Raw genomic sequence first — 16,371 nt, 5'->3', positions numbered from 1 at the left:
TCCATATGACTCACAGAACCATGCAGCAGGAACACAGGACGTCAAAGCTTCTTTCCTGTTTGCAGCTGGATATTGTCCTCTAACCTACACTAAACCAGGAATGGCACCAAGAAATGAAAATTACTGTTTCCTCTCCACTCAAACAGTAACATTTGACCCACAATTTGGTGTTCTGAGGTTATGGTAGTAAAGCACTGTTGCAACACCACTGACTCTTGCAAGCAAAGAGAAGTCAGTACTTGGTAACTCCTGTGTCAAGTCCAGATACAACATTTTAGAGTGGTTTGCAAACCTTGGCATTTTTAATAAGGCACAAAATCCAAACAAAAATGAGACAGCAGCAAATAAAGGGAGGTAGAATTCTGTCACCACAACAGTGACAGTGCCTCTCCAGCTTATGTTCATACAACATAGACAAACTGTTAGATTCAAACCCAGATTTCTAGCAAAGAAAAATATTTCACTTATGATCAGTAATGATATCCTACCATTTTCTCTCTAGGAACAGAAAACAATTCTGGCTACATATAATCATATCCTACTTATGGCTCAAAAGTAAAAGATACTTTATTATTTGAAATAAATGTATTATTTGTAATAAAGGGATGAGTGTCTGAGAATCAGCCCAATGACACTATTATTAATTTCTATCTATTAAATCAATGGCTTTAAACCAGTTCCTGAGGTAGGTTGGTCCTTCCTTCAGAAACAATACTGAGCTTAACATTACAGCCCTGGAGATATGAATGGAAAAGTAAAGTACAAGACATTTCTGGAAGCAAACTGCATGACAACAAACAAGCAGCTGCATATCTCAAAGGCAAGCAGCTCAAAGCATGCTATACCTAGCAGCACTTCAGCCACGAGGAAATTCTTCCATTCCAGAATAGAGCTAAATAAATTTTTGAGGTGAATCACATGCTGACAATTAAAAAAACGCCCACATATATTTACCCTAAGTAAATGGTGCCTCTTGAAACCAGATAACCTTACAACACTCTAAGTTATAAAAATATTTGTGTTATTGTTTTATAAATAGAACAGTTTGAGTTAAAACTAATCAGAACATTCATTTGTTTTGCTTCTACATTTGCCATTTTCACGTACCGATGTGGATTCTTATACTCACTGCAGTGCACTGGGACAAAACACTAAAATGTGAAAATCTTACAACTGGACTTGAAAAGGGCTGTGTAGGTGCAATCACTGAGCACCAAACCCCATTACTAACTACAGATGTAGGGAACCAGCCCAGGGCTTACCCAAGCAAACCCCACTATCCCCTGGAACGCACACTCTGAGCAGCAGCGGGTTTGGCAGCAGAATGATCAGCTGCTCCCTGCCTGTGAGCCCCTGGGGCCGCTGGCGTGTCCCTGCAGGGGCACAGGCAGCAGGGGCACAGGCAGCAGGGGCACAGGCAGCAGGGGCACAGGCAGCAGGGGCACAGGCAGCAGGGGCACAGGCAGCAGGGGCACAGGCAGCAGAATGATCAGTTGCTCAGTGCCCCCGAGCCCCTGGGGTCCGTGCCGTGCCTCTGCAGGGATGCCAGCAGCAGGGGCACAGGCAGCAGGGGCACAGGCAGCAGGGGCACAGGCAGCACACAGCCCCTCAGCTGCTCAGTGCCCCCGAGCCCCTGGGGTCCGTGCCGTGCCTCTGCAGCGGCGCCAGCAGCAGCCCCGCGTTCCTGTCCTCGCTGTCGGCCCCGTAGAGCCGCTGGCCCTCGATGTAGGCGCGCACGGCCTCCGGCACCAGGTACCGGATGCTCTGGCCCCTGCGCAGGGCCCTGCGGATCTTGGTGGAGGAAATGTCATTTGTGATCCACTCTTCCACCAGGTGAATGTTATTCTTGTGTCTCCACAAGACGTCAGACTCGTAGATGAATTTCTGAGCGTTGGTTCCAGCCCTGCTGATACACACAAGGCCGTGGTTTTCCACAATTTCAGTGATGTCCTCCAACTTCCACAGATTGGGGATCCCAAAAGACTCCAGCATGTCGCTTCCACAAAGCAGCTTAACCTGTGGGACACCTTAAAGAGAAAATTAAATGAGAAAATGGGCTTGGTTTAGGGCTTGGCAGATGTTAGTAAACTTGACAGGGACATTTAATTTCCTGGCTCTCTCTATATATCTTTGGTTAAGATGAGACAATGGAATGAAATTTTAAAAAATATTCAGAGTATATAATTTATAATTAGTAGACATAACACAGGATTCTTCTGAATAAAGGTTACAGGAGTCCCTTCATTAAAGGGATCTAATGCCTTATGCTGTGGAATCTAAGGGAATAAAGTTGAGTGACATTAGAACCAAGAGCTACCATAAAAGTACTCATCAGTGCAATTCTCTCGAAATAACAAGGATCATTAACCACTTCATTTGCAAACAGACTTAACTTTTTACAACCGGACTCTGATTTTTCTTTTTAATGGGCTCATGCCTATTTGGCTCCTGTTTTCTCTTCCGTCCCAGCTTTGTTATGGGTACAGCATCCTGCAGACTATTAGTGACATCAGCAGATAAAAGCTTTTGATGATGATACCTGCAAAATAGATGTACTTTAGGTATTTTAAAGATGTAGGAAAAAATCGGGATAGTGTGGCCTGCCAAAGAACCTCTCTCTGCAATTATCCCAACTTGTCAGAGCTAACACCACTCCTAATCCTTCTACAGGTTCATGAGACATTTTAGAGGTTGGCTGTAGAATACCTTAAAACCTTCAGTGTTTCCAGCCACTCGCTCTGGCAGCTTTCCCAATCATCAACTTCCACCCAGTCTGAGTTTTCTGTGGCCAGTTTTGCCATAGCCACTCGGTGATTCGCACTGATCAGACCTTTCTTCTTATATGCATCACCCACTGGTGAAATGATGCCTTTGATTACTTTGTATTTTCCTGCGGAAAAGAACACATCCCACAAGAACATGAGAAGTGGTTGAGCAGATGTTACTTCCCCTGCATTGTATCTAACCTGGGACATAACCAGTTTATAGTGGCAGCTGCTAGCCAGCCTGTGGAAAAACACAGGACACTTCAGGGCTGTCAGGGCAGCACAATGAAAGGGTTAGGAAGATACATTAGAAAGATATATTTCTATAAACTACAGAAACATGCTTGGCTCATTAAAATCAGTAATAACCAACACATATATGAGTTCTCTCATAATGGCCTACATGGTTTTGTATAAGACATTAACACATACCAGCTTCAGTATCTCATCAGCATTTGCAAAAATATCTGTCACTGTCAAAGAAGCATTCACAGACACAAAATATTCACCTTAACATTTGTGTCTGGTTATGGAAGCTATCCCAAATGATATAAATTACCACCCTACCTGTGTCATGGAGGTAATCTCTGGCCAGCTCAAACAGCCTCAGGTGCATGTTGGTGATGGGATTGAAGGACCCACAGGCCAGCAGTACCACTTCAGTCTTCCTGTCAGGACCTTCCATTACCATTCCTCACTGCCACAGAGCCAAGTGGAGAATGCTGGTGCCAGGTACCAGCCACTACAAGAAATGAAATTAAAAAAAGTGATTGCTACTTACTTGTGCTGCCAATAAGCAGGAGAGAAAATTTCAAGAGAACTGCAATGGGCTGTTGCTGTTTGCTGAGACATCCTGAGGAGCACAGAATTGTCTGCGTTGTTTCTACAGCAACATCACCACCTGCAAAAATCCCACAAGGTCACCCTCACATTGTGTGTCCCTTACAGAGAGGCTGAGTGATGTTCACAGCAGCCACAGCAGAGCCACCATCACAGCCAAACCTTGGAACAGTGACTGTGTCCTAACATAAAACAGCCCGTGGATAAAAAGAACTCTTGCAAGGCTTCAGAGTTTGTAAGTGCTAGCACTTTTCTGTGCTTTCGATAGTTTCACAAACTTTTAAAATAGTGTTCAATACTGCAGAGCAGCTCAGCAGAGGAAGGGCTGGTGGCACTTGAAATGCAGCTTTCACAGGGGCACGGCCAAGAGAGTTACTAGGGAACAGGGAGGAGAGGCATTAGACTGCCTTTGCAATGCACAAATCCCACTTTCAACAGAGTGACTCACGCTGCAAAACTGAAAAAGGTTGACTTCTTCCTTAAAAAAAAAAAAAAAAAAAAAAAGAAGTGCAAAAAAGTGGAAAATTTTAAGATGGAAATACAGAGTGCCTTTTCGGGAGTTAGTCAAATGTCCCTTTCCATGCTGCTGATTTTACAGGTTACAAAAACAGGCAATCATTGCCTCATAAACTCACCTTGCACTAAAAGACATCAAAATATGCCTACAGCAGGTCTTGGGATGGCTCTGGAGCCCAACCTGCCAGTCACCTCGCGGGGATAAGCAGGTAAGGATGCCTTGCTCAATCTCATTTGTGTTTCAGAGTCAAACAAAAATATGTTTCTATATCGGTATATCTATCTATCTATCTATCTATCTATCTATAATATAAGCATGACGTGGGCCTCGCTGGACGCTCCACTGACACCCTCCCGCAGCTCTCCGCCCCCGGGGGCCTGCACGGGGCTCCGGTCCCGCCCAGCGAGCACCCCCGGCCGCTGCCGCCCGTCCCCGGTGGGCCCCGCTCCCGGGCCCCGCTGTCCCCGGCGCTGTCCCCGCTCACCCCGGCGCTGTCCCCGCTCTCCTGGGGTCTGTCCCCGCTCTCCCCGGCGCTGTCCCCGCTCTCCTGGGGTCTGTCCCCGCTATCCCCGGCACTATACCCGGCGCTGTCCCCGCTCTCCCCGGCGCTGTCCCCGCTCTCCCCGGCGCTCTCCCCGCTCACCCCGGCGCTCTCCCCGCTCTCCCCGGCGCTCTCCCCGGCGCTGTCCCCGCCGCTCTGCCGAGGCCGCTCTCGCTCATTGGCCCGGGCGCGGCGGAAGCGGCGCCGCAGGCCCGGGATGAGCCCGCCCTGACGCGGCCTGCCCGGCTGAGGGGTGAGGGGGCCCGGGGCCGGGCGGGCGGAGGGAAGAGCGGGGCCGGAGCCTTGTCTGGGGACGGGCAGGCGGGCCCCGGTAGCGCCCGAGTTCCGCCGTCTCCTCCCCGCTCGCCCTGTCCGAGGGAGGGCCGCGTTCCCCGCCGCCCGCTCACAGCAGAGCGCTGTGAGGCCGGGACGGGCCGGGCCCGGCGCCGTGTCCGCCTCGGGACGATCCCCGGGCAGCGCGGGTTCCTCTCCAGGGCCCGGGTTCCTCTCCAGGGCCGGGGTTCCTCTCCAGGGCCGGGGTTCCTCTCCAGGGCCCGGGTTCCTCTCCAGGGCCCGGGTTCCTCTCCAGGGCCCGGGTTCCTCTCCAGGGCCCGGGTTCCTCTCCAGGGCCCGGGTTCCTCTCCAGAGCGGGGGTTCCTCTCCAGGGCCGGGGTTCCTCTCCACGGAGCTGGTTCCTCTCCAGGGCCCGGGTTCCTCTCCAGGGCCCGGGTTCCTCTCCAGAGCGGGGGTTCCTCTCCAAGGCCCGGGTTCCTCTCCAGGGCCCGGGTTCCTCTCCAAGGCCCGGGTTCCTCTCCACAATTAGGGTTCCACAGCGCTCGTTCTCCGCTGGTGCTGCCCGAGGCGCCCGCACGCCTCAGCCGCCCGCGCTGTCTCCTGCACAGCCTTCCAAGGGGCCTTTGAAGGGTCCAGTCTATTGTTTCATATAGCGGGGCCTCCATTTCAGTAATTGCTACCTGATCTGACACTCGCTTGATTTTATGTGCGGTGTCTGTTGGAGTTTCGTGGTGAGCCGCCTCTGGCCATGAGCTAATTCTGTATGCCTGGCCTGGCATTTCTGTGTTCCACTGCAAGGATCTCCCGGTGTTGTGATTAAACATTCCACCAGCAAGATATTGCATGATTTTAATATTTAGAGCACTTTAAATACGTTTTAAGTTGTTGATACAAATAATAAAATGTACTTTCTCTTAGGAGTGTAATGTAAAAACAACATTTTCATGTGAAGACAGAAAATGGCTTCAAGAGGAACAACAGAGACCACTAAACTAAAACAAAATTTAGAGGAGCAGTTGGACAGATTAATGCAGCAACTTCAAGATCTGGAAGAATGCAGGTAACAAAAACAGATGCTTTCCTCTTCTGTGGTAGTATTTTTCTTAAGTGGTTGGTCGAAGGAAGTGGTACCTTTCAAAAATCGGGGGGTGAGTGGGGCTTATTTATTTGTGTATTTTGCCATGGCTTTCTGTTTTTAAATTAGAGTGGGATATTGGTGTCAAGTAGTAAAAATTACTTTTAAAAACCTTTATTAAGATTGTTTTATATATATCTGAGAAAAAATACAAGCAGAAATACTTGGTATTTTATTTGAAATGTTATATTTCAGTGTGACTTTTAATAGCTGTTCACAAAAATGACAATTTTTCTATGGGATTTTTAATAGCAGTGAACAACTAGCTTTTGTGGCTCTTTTGGTTTATCTCATAATGGATGCCTGGGGGGTTTGCATTGTTTTCTTTTTATTTTGTCTAACTTTCCATGTGATTTTGTATTAGCCTTCTGTGGGTTGATACAATTTGAGACAGTGAATTATCAAGAAGGTTAGGCTTTTATCTGTTTGAATAATTGCATTTAAGCACCCTGTGCTTAGATGCTGTCTCTGACTCCAGTTCTGACTTGTCCAAGCAGTGTGTGTCTTTTTCAAGAACAATTAGAACTGCTTGGGGTGGTGCTGCTGTTGTGGGAGTTGGGCAAGGTTTAGGCAGCAGGTTCAGTTATTCCTGGTGGATGGCTTTGGTGGAGGAGATCATCAGATATCTGAGGGGCTCCTCAGATAATCCCATCCACTGGAGCTTTGGGCAAGACAGTCCCACCACATATCTTTGTTGAGATGCAAAAACACCTCTAAATACTGCTCCAGGTGTGGGGTGTCTCGTTTATTATTTGGGCTTTTTGTTGTCATTGCCTGGGAGGGCTGCACACCCAGCAGTGCAGGAGCTGCATGGGAGCTGGGAGGGAAGGGAGCTCCTCGGTGCTGCTGGGGAGAGAAGCTCCCTGGAATGGCCCTGCAGGGATGGAGCTCCTCGGTGCTGCTGGGGAGAGAAGCTCCCTGGAATGGCCCTGCAGGGATGGAGCTCCTCGGTGCTGCTGGGGAGAGAAGCTCCCTGGAATGGCCCTGCAGGGATGGAGCTCCTCGGTGCTGCTGGGGAGAGAAGCTCCCTGGAATGGCCCTGCAGGGACAGGAGCTCCTCGGTGCTGCTGGGGAGAGAAGCTCCCTGGAATGGCCCAAGCCCTGTGCCCCTGTGATGTGCCTGGGTAAATCCTGTGAGTGAATGTGTCTCCTTGGGTCCTCCCTAGAGAGGAGCTGGATGCAGATGAGTACGAAGAGACTAAAAAAGAAACTCTCGAGCAGCTGAGTGAGTTCAATGACTCCCTGAAGAAGATTATGTCTGGAGATATGACCTTGGTGGATGAGCTCAGTGGCATGCAACTGGTAAGGATGATGTGTGGCTAAAAAAGTTCATGTTCTACCTGGAGCTGATGAAACAGCAAATAGATACAAGTGATTCACTATATTTTTAATGTGAAATCTAGATCTATGAAATTAATATTTTTTATCACCTAATACACTTGTATATGTAAAAAACTTGGATAAGTGTCTTCATTTTAAAAGGGGAAAAACCCATTGATGAATTACAACCTTAACACTATAGGAGACAAGGACCTGGACAGTAATGAAAAGTTTCACAGCTCTTTCTCAGTATAGTTACATTAATTAGAGGATTCTTTACACCCTCCAGAAAAGGTCTCTTTTTTTTTTTTTTTTTTCCCTTCCATGATTATAAAAAAAAAAATATGAACTCTGTGTATCAAATGATGCAGAGGATGTGTGATTCTTGTTTGTCCTGGTCATCCTTGCTCTTCTCCTTGCAGGCAATACAAGCAGCCATCAGCCAAGCTTTTAAAACTCCAGAAGTGATTAGAATGTTTGCAAAGAAGCAGCCGAGGCAATTGAGGACAAGGCTGGCAGAGGTGAAGGCTTCTGTTTTACTGCAAAAACTGTTTATTTGAGTTTATTTTGAGACTGATTCAAGTATGTAGTGACTGCAAGGAAAGCACTGAGTGTGCTGGAAAACTTGGTTGTAAAAGTCCAAAAGAGATGGAGAAGTTTCTTTCAGAATTTGTTCAGTTTAAAATGTTTATTGAGATAATGGGGACAACCATGTGTATTTCTTGAGTTATTTTCTATCTTCCTGCTTCAAAGCAAAAATGGTATTAATAGAGAGAACTGAGGAAACTGCAAATAGGAGGTCTGTGATTGTACTGAGGGCTGGAGAGTGCACTCCATGTTTCAGAGATCTGAAATGAAGATCTGGATAAAGTGATGTGAATGTGATTCCTCCATGTACCAGTGATGTGTGAATATGTGATTTCAAATGATCATTATCCTTTGATAAAAAGAGATCCAAGTTTGGAGAAATCAAGTAAGCTAAGGTTAGGGGTAGAGAGTATTTGCTGAACATTCAGAAAACCTTCACAGACATGTTTTAAATCATAGATAGCTCTGTCCCTTACTGCTGTGGGTCCATGACTACTGGTATTTTTAGGCTGTTGCATTTTTCATGCTGTTGTGTTGGATGAAATAATGGAAAACTTATATATTTTGACTTTTTTTCCCCTGGTGTGCAGATGGACAGAGATTTAATGGTTGGGAAGTTGCCACGAGACCTGTACACCCAACAGAAACTGGAAATCCTGACTGCCCTCAGAAAGCTTGGTGAGAAGGTAAGGGGCTGGTATGATAGTCAGGTGAATAGAGTTTTCTGCCTATTTAGGAGGAATTAGAAATAATCAAAATAAGAAATTACGATTTTATAAGCAAACAATAAAATGCAACTTGCTGTTATATTACATAAATGTCCTTCTATTTTAATGCCAAACTTTCTGAAGCTGAACATGTATCAAATAGTTTGGTACCTTTCTATAAGGCTGTTTCTACTTTTAAATACTTCCTTTGGTGGGCTGTTTGTATGAATCACACACCAGCTGGTACAAGGTGATTGTATTTATAAAAGCTGCAAAACAAGTCTTTGACTGGCCAGCTACCACCAATTCATCAGGAGCTATTCAACACCTCTGACATGTATCCAGTGTCACTTTTATAGTGTCAATTATGCCTGCCCCTGGGTATGAGGTAAAGAAATTGGGGAGATGAGTGATAAATTCATTGTTGCCCCAGTGATCCATCTGTGGCAGAAAAAGCCCTGGCTTTGCCACCAGAGGGAGGAAGAGAAGTTACTTCTCTTTGTGGATGGTATAGGAAGAAAATGGGTTGCTGTTTATCTCAGTACTTAAGCTTTTTTAGGAAATGAAGGAATGTAATGGAAAAGATCAAGTGCAGTACTTAAAGGAGCTGCAATCCAAGTAGTTTCCAAGGGCTTTCCCTCACAATATTTTATTGCTTGACTGTCAGAGGAAAACAAATGTTTTGCGAATATGTAAAAGCTAGTTAAGATTGTGAAGTGAATGCATGAAGCAATCTAATCCACTTGGAATGAGTTCCTGAGACCACAGCATCAAGCCATTCACCACACTCTGACCCATCCTCCCAATCTTTTAAAATGATCAGTAGCCTGCTGCACTGAGGGTTGCTGGGGCAGTAGTGTCACATCTGTTCTGGGTGTGAACAATGCCAGCAGATACTGAATGTTTGTCTGCACAGCATTGCAAAATGTTAAGTAGCTGTATGCTGGCTTATAAAGCCAGCAAAGGCAGGTAAGTAATATGTTTTCCTTCATTCCAACATCATCCTGAATGTCTGTATCTGATTTTTATATTTCTAATAAATAAACTGCCGCAAACATTGTGAAGAGTTTAACACACATGCTTTGCTGTAATAAAGATGTGTATCTGAGGCTAATTAAATGAGTGACTGTTAACTTAGAGTATCTGAACCTTCCAAATGTAGGTTACTGCTTCATTATTGTAAATATTTTATGGGCATCTGTCACAAGGCATCAGAGCACATACATAAAAGTAAAATATGCATGGGGAAATGTCACTTTAAAGGAAGAGAACCATTTCTAGGTCATTGGCTCTTAACATGGTCCAAGCTGGCAGTGACTGCTTTTTTTTGCTTTCCTCAGTAGATGATAGGAAGTAGGCTTAGATCTTAGTTCATTACTGTACTGACCATGTGGCAGAAAAGTTATTGACACCTTGGCATGGTTTAGGTACACAGGTACAGTGTGACCTTTTAATAAAAAATGATCACTGGAAATCAACTTGAAACTTCCATGTCTGGGTTTGTCTGACACTGCACATGCTGTCCTGCCTGGGCTGGCAGGAGCAGGGAGGGAAAACTCCGTGCTAGGGAAAGTAGCTTGTGTTTTAGTTTTAGGTTTCAGTCTGGTGGATAAAAGCTGCAAGTTGTCAATTGCTGTAGCCTTTCCTGGCTCCTGTAGATGCACAAGAGGATGGTGGGAATATGCACAGGTAAGGTATCAGCTTCACATTGTGGTGTTTTTTGATTTAGCTCACTGGTGATGATGAGATGTTCTTGTCAACAAATGCTGGTACAGCCCTGAGCCAATTTGAGAGAGTCTCCACTGACCTTGGTAAGTTTTCATTCCCATAACTTCTGATTCCTTTGCCTTTCCATTGAACACTGATTCATGTGAGAGAGAAAATATGAACAAGAGATTCGTGCCATTAAATGTTAATGTATGTTTTATTAACAATGAAACTCTGATACATTATCATGAGGAAGAAGGAACAGCAAATAAACCCAATGCCAAACGTCCAGGAAATGCCAAAGGTGCCCATCATGCTGAAGGCTTGAATAATCTGTCTCAAGCAGAGATGCTGCTCTTAGAATTAAACACAGATTAAACACTAATCTTTTTTGCATTAAAGACCCTTTTCCTCTGCTTGATGCAGAGAATTTGGCAGTTATTGGCACATTGTCAAAACACAGCTTTAAAGCACTCTTGCTGCCATGATTGTCATACCTCTGATTCTGTCGACAAGATCAAAAGTTCAGTTACAAAAGGCATTAAATAAGCACGACAGTTCATTGTAGCAGTAGTTAAACTGGGATGAAAGAGCTGTGAATGGCAGGAACATGCCAGACTAGCTCAGGGTACAAATGAAGTGTCTGGGTGCCCGAGCTTTCAGCCCTGCTCTCCCTCGAGTGTAAGCAAGGTGAGAGCCCTCTCGTTCAGGAGGGGACTTCGGTAGCAGCTCTGTGTGTTGTGGGGATGTTACCAACACCATTCCATACAAACACAAATCACAGCTCTGCAAGAGAAGCTGGGGGAAAGGATGCTCCATCCCGGCCAGGCTCAGGAGGACATGGCTGCTCTAGACCTGCCAAGCTTGTGTGGTTTAATTAGCTCAAGTGTTCCAGTTTTCACAATGTAGGTTTGATTTCATTGGCTCTCAAGTGTTTTGCTTGATTTAAATTGTATATAAGGTAATTCGCTATTTCCACTAATACTTACTGAAAATGCTTTTTCCCCCTCAGGATCAGGAGACAAAGTCTTTGCTCTTGCAAGTGTTGAAGTAGAAAAGGCAAAACAATGAAGAGGTTTGTGAGGCTTGTGTCTCCAGTTATCAGCAGCGTTGGATTTTGACTGTGTGTGGTTTTTCTATTTATAACATGTTGAAAAAAAGCAAAGCAAAACAAAAAACCCAAGCCCTAAAGCTCTTGGGTCCTTAACCAGAAGATATGAAGCAAACAGCCTTAAGTGCACTTTAGAACCTTGGTGTCTGTACCCTGTAAGTAACACAAGCTCTGAGGCTGAACACAAAGGGGAACTCTAAAACAAAAGCATGGTATGACTGTCTTTGGAAAGAGTCCGCTCTTTGGAGCTTTTCTCGATGTGTATTTCTCTAACTATTAAAACCTAATCTTTTTGCATGTGGTTGTAGCAAGCAGATCTTTTTAAGAAGTGATCCTGATGACTTTTTTGGGTGATTCTTCACATTGTCTTAATTTTTGTCTGGACTCCCTGCTAAGTAGTTTGTGCTAGGAAAGCATTGAAGCTTTGGAAAATGGATGTAGTTTATTGAAATGCCATCTTTCTACAAACTGTTTGCAGAAGACCCCAAACGAGCCAGGATGCGGATTCCTGGCCCTGGGCTGCTGGTTTGCCGTGCACATGAATGAGCACTTTGTGTCCCGGCCCTGGGAGGACAATGCAGCCCTGTGGGAGGCTTCTGGAGGCGTTTAACCTTGTGTACTCAAAGGACAGGGAATTGACAGGACGTGGCCATGAGAGCTCTTTGCGTGGCTCTTCCACCAGCTCTGGTGTTTAACTACCCGCTGCTCTTATTTCAGAGGGGGCATGAAATAGGTTGCAAGTAGAAACGAGTTTTAATAGGGGGGGAAAAACTCCCCCTATGTGATCAATGCAAGCGTTGCTCAGCCTCAGTGGTGGTGCTCTGGAGAGGGGAGGGTCTGTGTCTCCACTGGATCTGAATGAACTTGGCATAGGAGGATTTGAAATCTCATGTAGCTGAAATTTAGCTCAGAGACTAAGTGGGTAGCATAGATTAAAAACAGAAAATTAACATGGTCAGTCGTCATTTAGAGTGCACTCCCCTATAAATTAGCGAGTTTGTCTAATTGCAAACTAGGACTGAAGTAGACTAGAAAATGTGTTTCTGGACTGTATTTTGCTATAACAGATGTACTTTTGACACTTAGCATTTAAGGAATGAAAGGATACATGGTATCAACAGCATAATTTGGTTTTCACTGATAGAACTTCTTTCTCCCTGTTTTTAAAAAGCCTTTATTGAGGAGGGGTCTTTTGTCCATTCCAGCAGAACTATTTTCCTGTCTGGGACAGCATTGTGTTCTCTGACAAAGGCTGATTGCAGCTTCATAGCTGTGAGCAGCTTATTAAAAGGCATTATTAGACTCTGAAATTATGGGAAACAAAACAGTCTGTGGGGACTGGAGCTGCCTTCTTTTCCTTGCTGCTCATTACTGGTGCTAAGGAACTCTCTCCCCATACACCCCAGCCTGCTTGCAGCGTTACTATGTAAATTAAATCTCTCAGCACTCACAAAAAGTTTACAATACAATGACATGGAAATCTTTTTCCTTGTAGTGTGAGAAGTGTAAGTTTCCAGGAGAAACTTTTTTTAATTGGTTGTAAATATTCCAGGAGTTTTGCAAATTCCTGTACTGCGGGCAGTTGTAACATTCCAATTAAATTGATCCCTGACTGAACGTCTTCCCAACCTTGTGCTGCTTCTGCCCTTGGAAGGTTCTCTGGTGGTTTAGGTGGACAAAGATGAGACTGAGGTCAGTGAGCAGGATTGCAAGATTGAGTGTGCTGGGTCAGACGTCTCAGGAGCTGTGGAGGGTCAGAAATCAGAGCTCTGCCCAGAGTCTGGCTGTGTCCTGCAGAATGCCCTGACCGTAAATGTGATTTAACAAGGAAGCTGCTGCTGATGTGAAGCAATTCGTGTGTTGACCCTCACAGATAGTTGAGTAACCTCTTGAAATAGATTGATTTCAGGCATAGTAAGTTAATTAGTGTGTTGTGCTAAATGTTTTGCTAAATAATCCTGGGATGTACCTCCACCACCATCTCAAATGTTTCTGCAGCGGCTGAAAAAAAGTCCATGATCTATTTATTATAATAATGATTTCCTGAAATAAAAACTGATAACAAAAGAACAGCTGCTAAAGGAATGCATGGGTTTGTGTTTAACAAACAAGCTTGTGATGTGTGAGTTCCATCCCTAGTTCAGTGCTGGACCTGGGCAGATCACTCATTCTGTACACATCTTTCTTTCCTGGAGTAAAATACAGATTATGATCCTTAAATATTGAGTGCTGTGAAGTTGTTATTGATCATACATTGCTTTGAAGATTAAAAGTGCTTTGTTTTTTTGTTTATCGTTTTACTTCTGAAATAAGAATTGTAAAGTACAGTAGCTTTAAACACATCAGCAAAGTTCCCAGAGTCATTTTTTGGTCATATATAACTTCCTTTTTTTAATCTTCTTTCTCTATAGAGTGAATTCAGTGATTGTACTGATCTGAAAGAAAAAGTGTTAGAAAATTGAAGCTTCAAATATTCTGTCTCTCTTTCTTCTTTGTCTCCTTGTGTTATTTCCCTTCTTTGATCTTGAATGGAAAAGTAGCAAGTTATCTTTGTGTTGAAGAAAAATACAAGATTTCTTAAGAGATCCTGTAGTTTCTGGTGCTATTTTGCCTGTAAAAGTCAAATTCATTTTGATTGAGAGCCTTGTGTGAATGACACCCTATGGCCAGGCAGTTCAGGCTGTAGTGGCTGAAATGGGATTGATGCATGATTTTGATGGATTTGAATTATCAGATTAAGCCTGACATAGAAAAGATTAACAAAAGAAAAAGAGATTTCAAACTAAAAACAAGTCCTTCATTGGGTGCCACACACATCTTGGAGAGAAAGAGTTTTCATTATTGTTGTGTGTGGTTGAATCATGGATAATGAAAGCAGGGATTGTGTGTGCAGATGCTGCTGGAAGCCCTTAATGAGAGGGGGATGCCAACAAGTACAGAGGGACTTGGAGGGTGGAAGCAGCTGTGCTGTGAAGGAATCCTAAATGAATTTCAGAGCTGATTAAGAAAGAATTGGAGATCAGGAAGGACAGGGTAAACGGCAGAATTTTTCTAATTCAAGAAGTGATTCAGAGGAAAAGGTTTCATGAAGTTTTGGCTTTCTAGAATAAACAGCAGCCTCATTAAACAAGAGATTAGAAGCTATTGAAATGAAAATTCCATTTAATCTGATAGATTTCTGTAAAATAATATCAAGTCTTTATACAATACTTGTAAAAATGTTAGACTTAACCTTTTGGTAATTGAACTTCTTCCCTTGCCGAGGGTTAGGTCAAGCAGCGTGGTGAGTGGGAAGGGATGGATTTGGTCGAGTGCAGTTCTACATTCTGTGTGCTTTGGGAGGCCCTGTGCAGTCCCATGAGACATGAACAATATTTTACTCTATTTCTTGCAGAACTTGCATAGTTGTGAGGCCTCTTGAGATCCATCGTGTCTCATGGTGATACAAGTGACTGATGGCAAGATGTCACCTTGTGGATAGCTGAACATCTCAGTAAGCTTAAAGGCAATAAACTAAGGTAGGGCAGGAGCTCAATTTTAAGAAAAATAAATCTAAAATTCTGCTAGGCTAGAGGAAGCCTTATAGTATTTCTCCCTGCTAAAACCCTTTCAAAATAAATGCAGGATGTTAAATGGATGATCTGTAAGTTTGCATTGCACTGCTGTACAGTCAGCCAGCTGAATTAGGAGAGCTAGACAGAACTTAGTCATAAAATGGTGTTGTGCCCATGATGTTATCAGTAAGGAAATTCATACCATTGCAAGGATGCAAATGATGGCTTAATTATATGCTCCCACTAGCACAAGATGCTTTTAGATCTTTCCCTCAGACTCATGTACTGTGCTAATTAACAGTAATCCAACTGGAGGATCCCAGTGCAATGCTTCTGCATATTTTTTTCAGCTTATGCTGGAGCTCTTATGTTCTTTTCTTAAATAATTAATAATCATTACTGCCTGCTGTGCTGTGGGTATGTGCCAGTGATCTCAGATCCCAGCACATTTGCACCATTCCTGTTCCTGTCAGCGGCTTGGGTTTGCTCTTTGCAGAGCCTTTCATGTTAAGCCCTTCATTAGCTGGCAGTGGGGTTTGGATTTCAGTGGCACCGGGCTTTGATGCCATTAAGTATCAAGCTGTTAAAGGAAGTGCCACCTATTTCATTACTGTGACTATCTTTATGCAATTAAGTTAAGTACCGAGTGGAAAACAGATGCATTTTACTAAGTAACGCTTGGTCCGCAAAGCATTTTTATCTCCAGGAATGTTGTACTCTGCTGGCCTCACCAATGCATCCTGTAAGGAAGCAGGTTAACCTAGTGGGAAACCATAATGCAGATAAGTGATGTGAGGTGTGAAGGGCCTTTGGTGGCTACTTTGGGTTTAATTTTAATTAATTCCTCTGTGTTCATTGAGGTTTTACGCTACTTCAGTTAATGTAGGTGAAGAATTACTTTATTTTTGAGTGCTCCAAGGGCCAAAGGATCATTTATCCTAGTCGGCGGTTGGCGTTTTCTGTGTTGGCTGAATTAGCTTAATCTGTACTGGATGTTGCAGTGTCTTTAACTTTCTTCGCGCGGTGTTCCTGAGCAGCGCCCTGCTGGGATGGAGGTCGGGCGGCAGCGGCGCAGCGGCGGGAGGGGCAGCCCGAGCCGGCCCTCGGCCCCTCCGGAGGGTGTCTGCAGGTGAGACCGAGCCCCTCCGGCCGCTCGGCCCCTCCGGAGGGTGTCTGCAGGAGAGAGGGAGCCCCTCCGGAGGGTGTCTGCAGGAGAGAGGGAGCCCCTCCGGAGGGTGTCTGCAGGTGAGACCGAGCCCCTCCGGCCGCTCGGCCCCTCCGGAGGGTGTCTG

The 16,371-nt window shown here is 44.7% G+C and overlaps 2 protein-coding genes across 7 annotated transcripts; one reads left to right on the top strand and one right to left on the bottom strand.

Annotated features, from left to right (window-relative positions):
* Positions 1 to 282: 282 nt before the first annotated feature.
* NMNAT1 (nicotinamide nucleotide adenylyltransferase 1) lies at positions 283 to 4,824 on the bottom strand. 6 transcript variants are annotated; one of them, XM_063417066.1, is made up of 6 exons: positions 4,607 to 4,754; positions 3,333 to 3,507; positions 2,707 to 2,890; positions 2,394 to 2,539; positions 1,652 to 2,027; positions 283 to 1,532 (listed from the first exon to the last, which is right to left on the bottom strand). In XM_063417066.1, the coding sequence occupies exons 2-6, from the start codon at positions 3,454 to 3,456 to the stop codon at positions 1,490 to 1,492; spliced, it is 873 nt and encodes a 290-aa protein (XP_063273136.1). In that variant the 5' UTR covers positions 3,457 to 3,507; positions 4,607 to 4,754; the 3' UTR covers positions 283 to 1,489. The 6 variants fall into 6 exon arrangements, with proteins under 6 accessions (XP_063273136.1, XP_063273139.1, XP_063273137.1 ...); XM_063417069.1 differs by lacking the exon at positions 4,607 to 4,754 and adding an exon at positions 4,766 to 4,824 and having other exon boundaries at positions 284 to 2,027; XM_063417067.1 differs by having other exon boundaries at positions 284 to 2,027; positions 3,333 to 3,508; positions 4,704 to 4,802.
* On the top strand, positions 4,792 to 14,110 carry LZIC (leucine zipper and CTNNBIP1 domain containing). The gene is made up of 7 exons (XM_063417072.1): positions 4,792 to 4,916; positions 5,876 to 6,017; positions 7,259 to 7,394; positions 7,835 to 7,933; positions 8,591 to 8,686; positions 10,437 to 10,518; positions 11,427 to 14,110. Exons 2-7 carry the CDS (start codon positions 5,917 to 5,919, stop codon positions 11,483 to 11,485), a joined length of 573 nt encoding a protein of 190 aa, XP_063273142.1. The 5' UTR covers positions 4,792 to 4,916; positions 5,876 to 5,916; the 3' UTR covers positions 11,486 to 14,110.
* The last annotated feature ends 2,261 nt before the right edge of the window (positions 14,111 to 16,371 follow it).

Source organism: Prinia subflava, chromosome 21 (genome assembly GCF_021018805.1).
Source record: "Prinia subflava isolate CZ2003 ecotype Zambia chromosome 21, Cam_Psub_1.2, whole genome shotgun sequence".
NCBI lineage: Eukaryota > Metazoa > Chordata > Aves > Passeriformes > Cisticolidae > Prinia > Prinia subflava.
The sequence above is the reverse complement of the archived record's forward strand: the minus strand, read 5'-3'. Positions and strand labels throughout refer to the sequence as shown.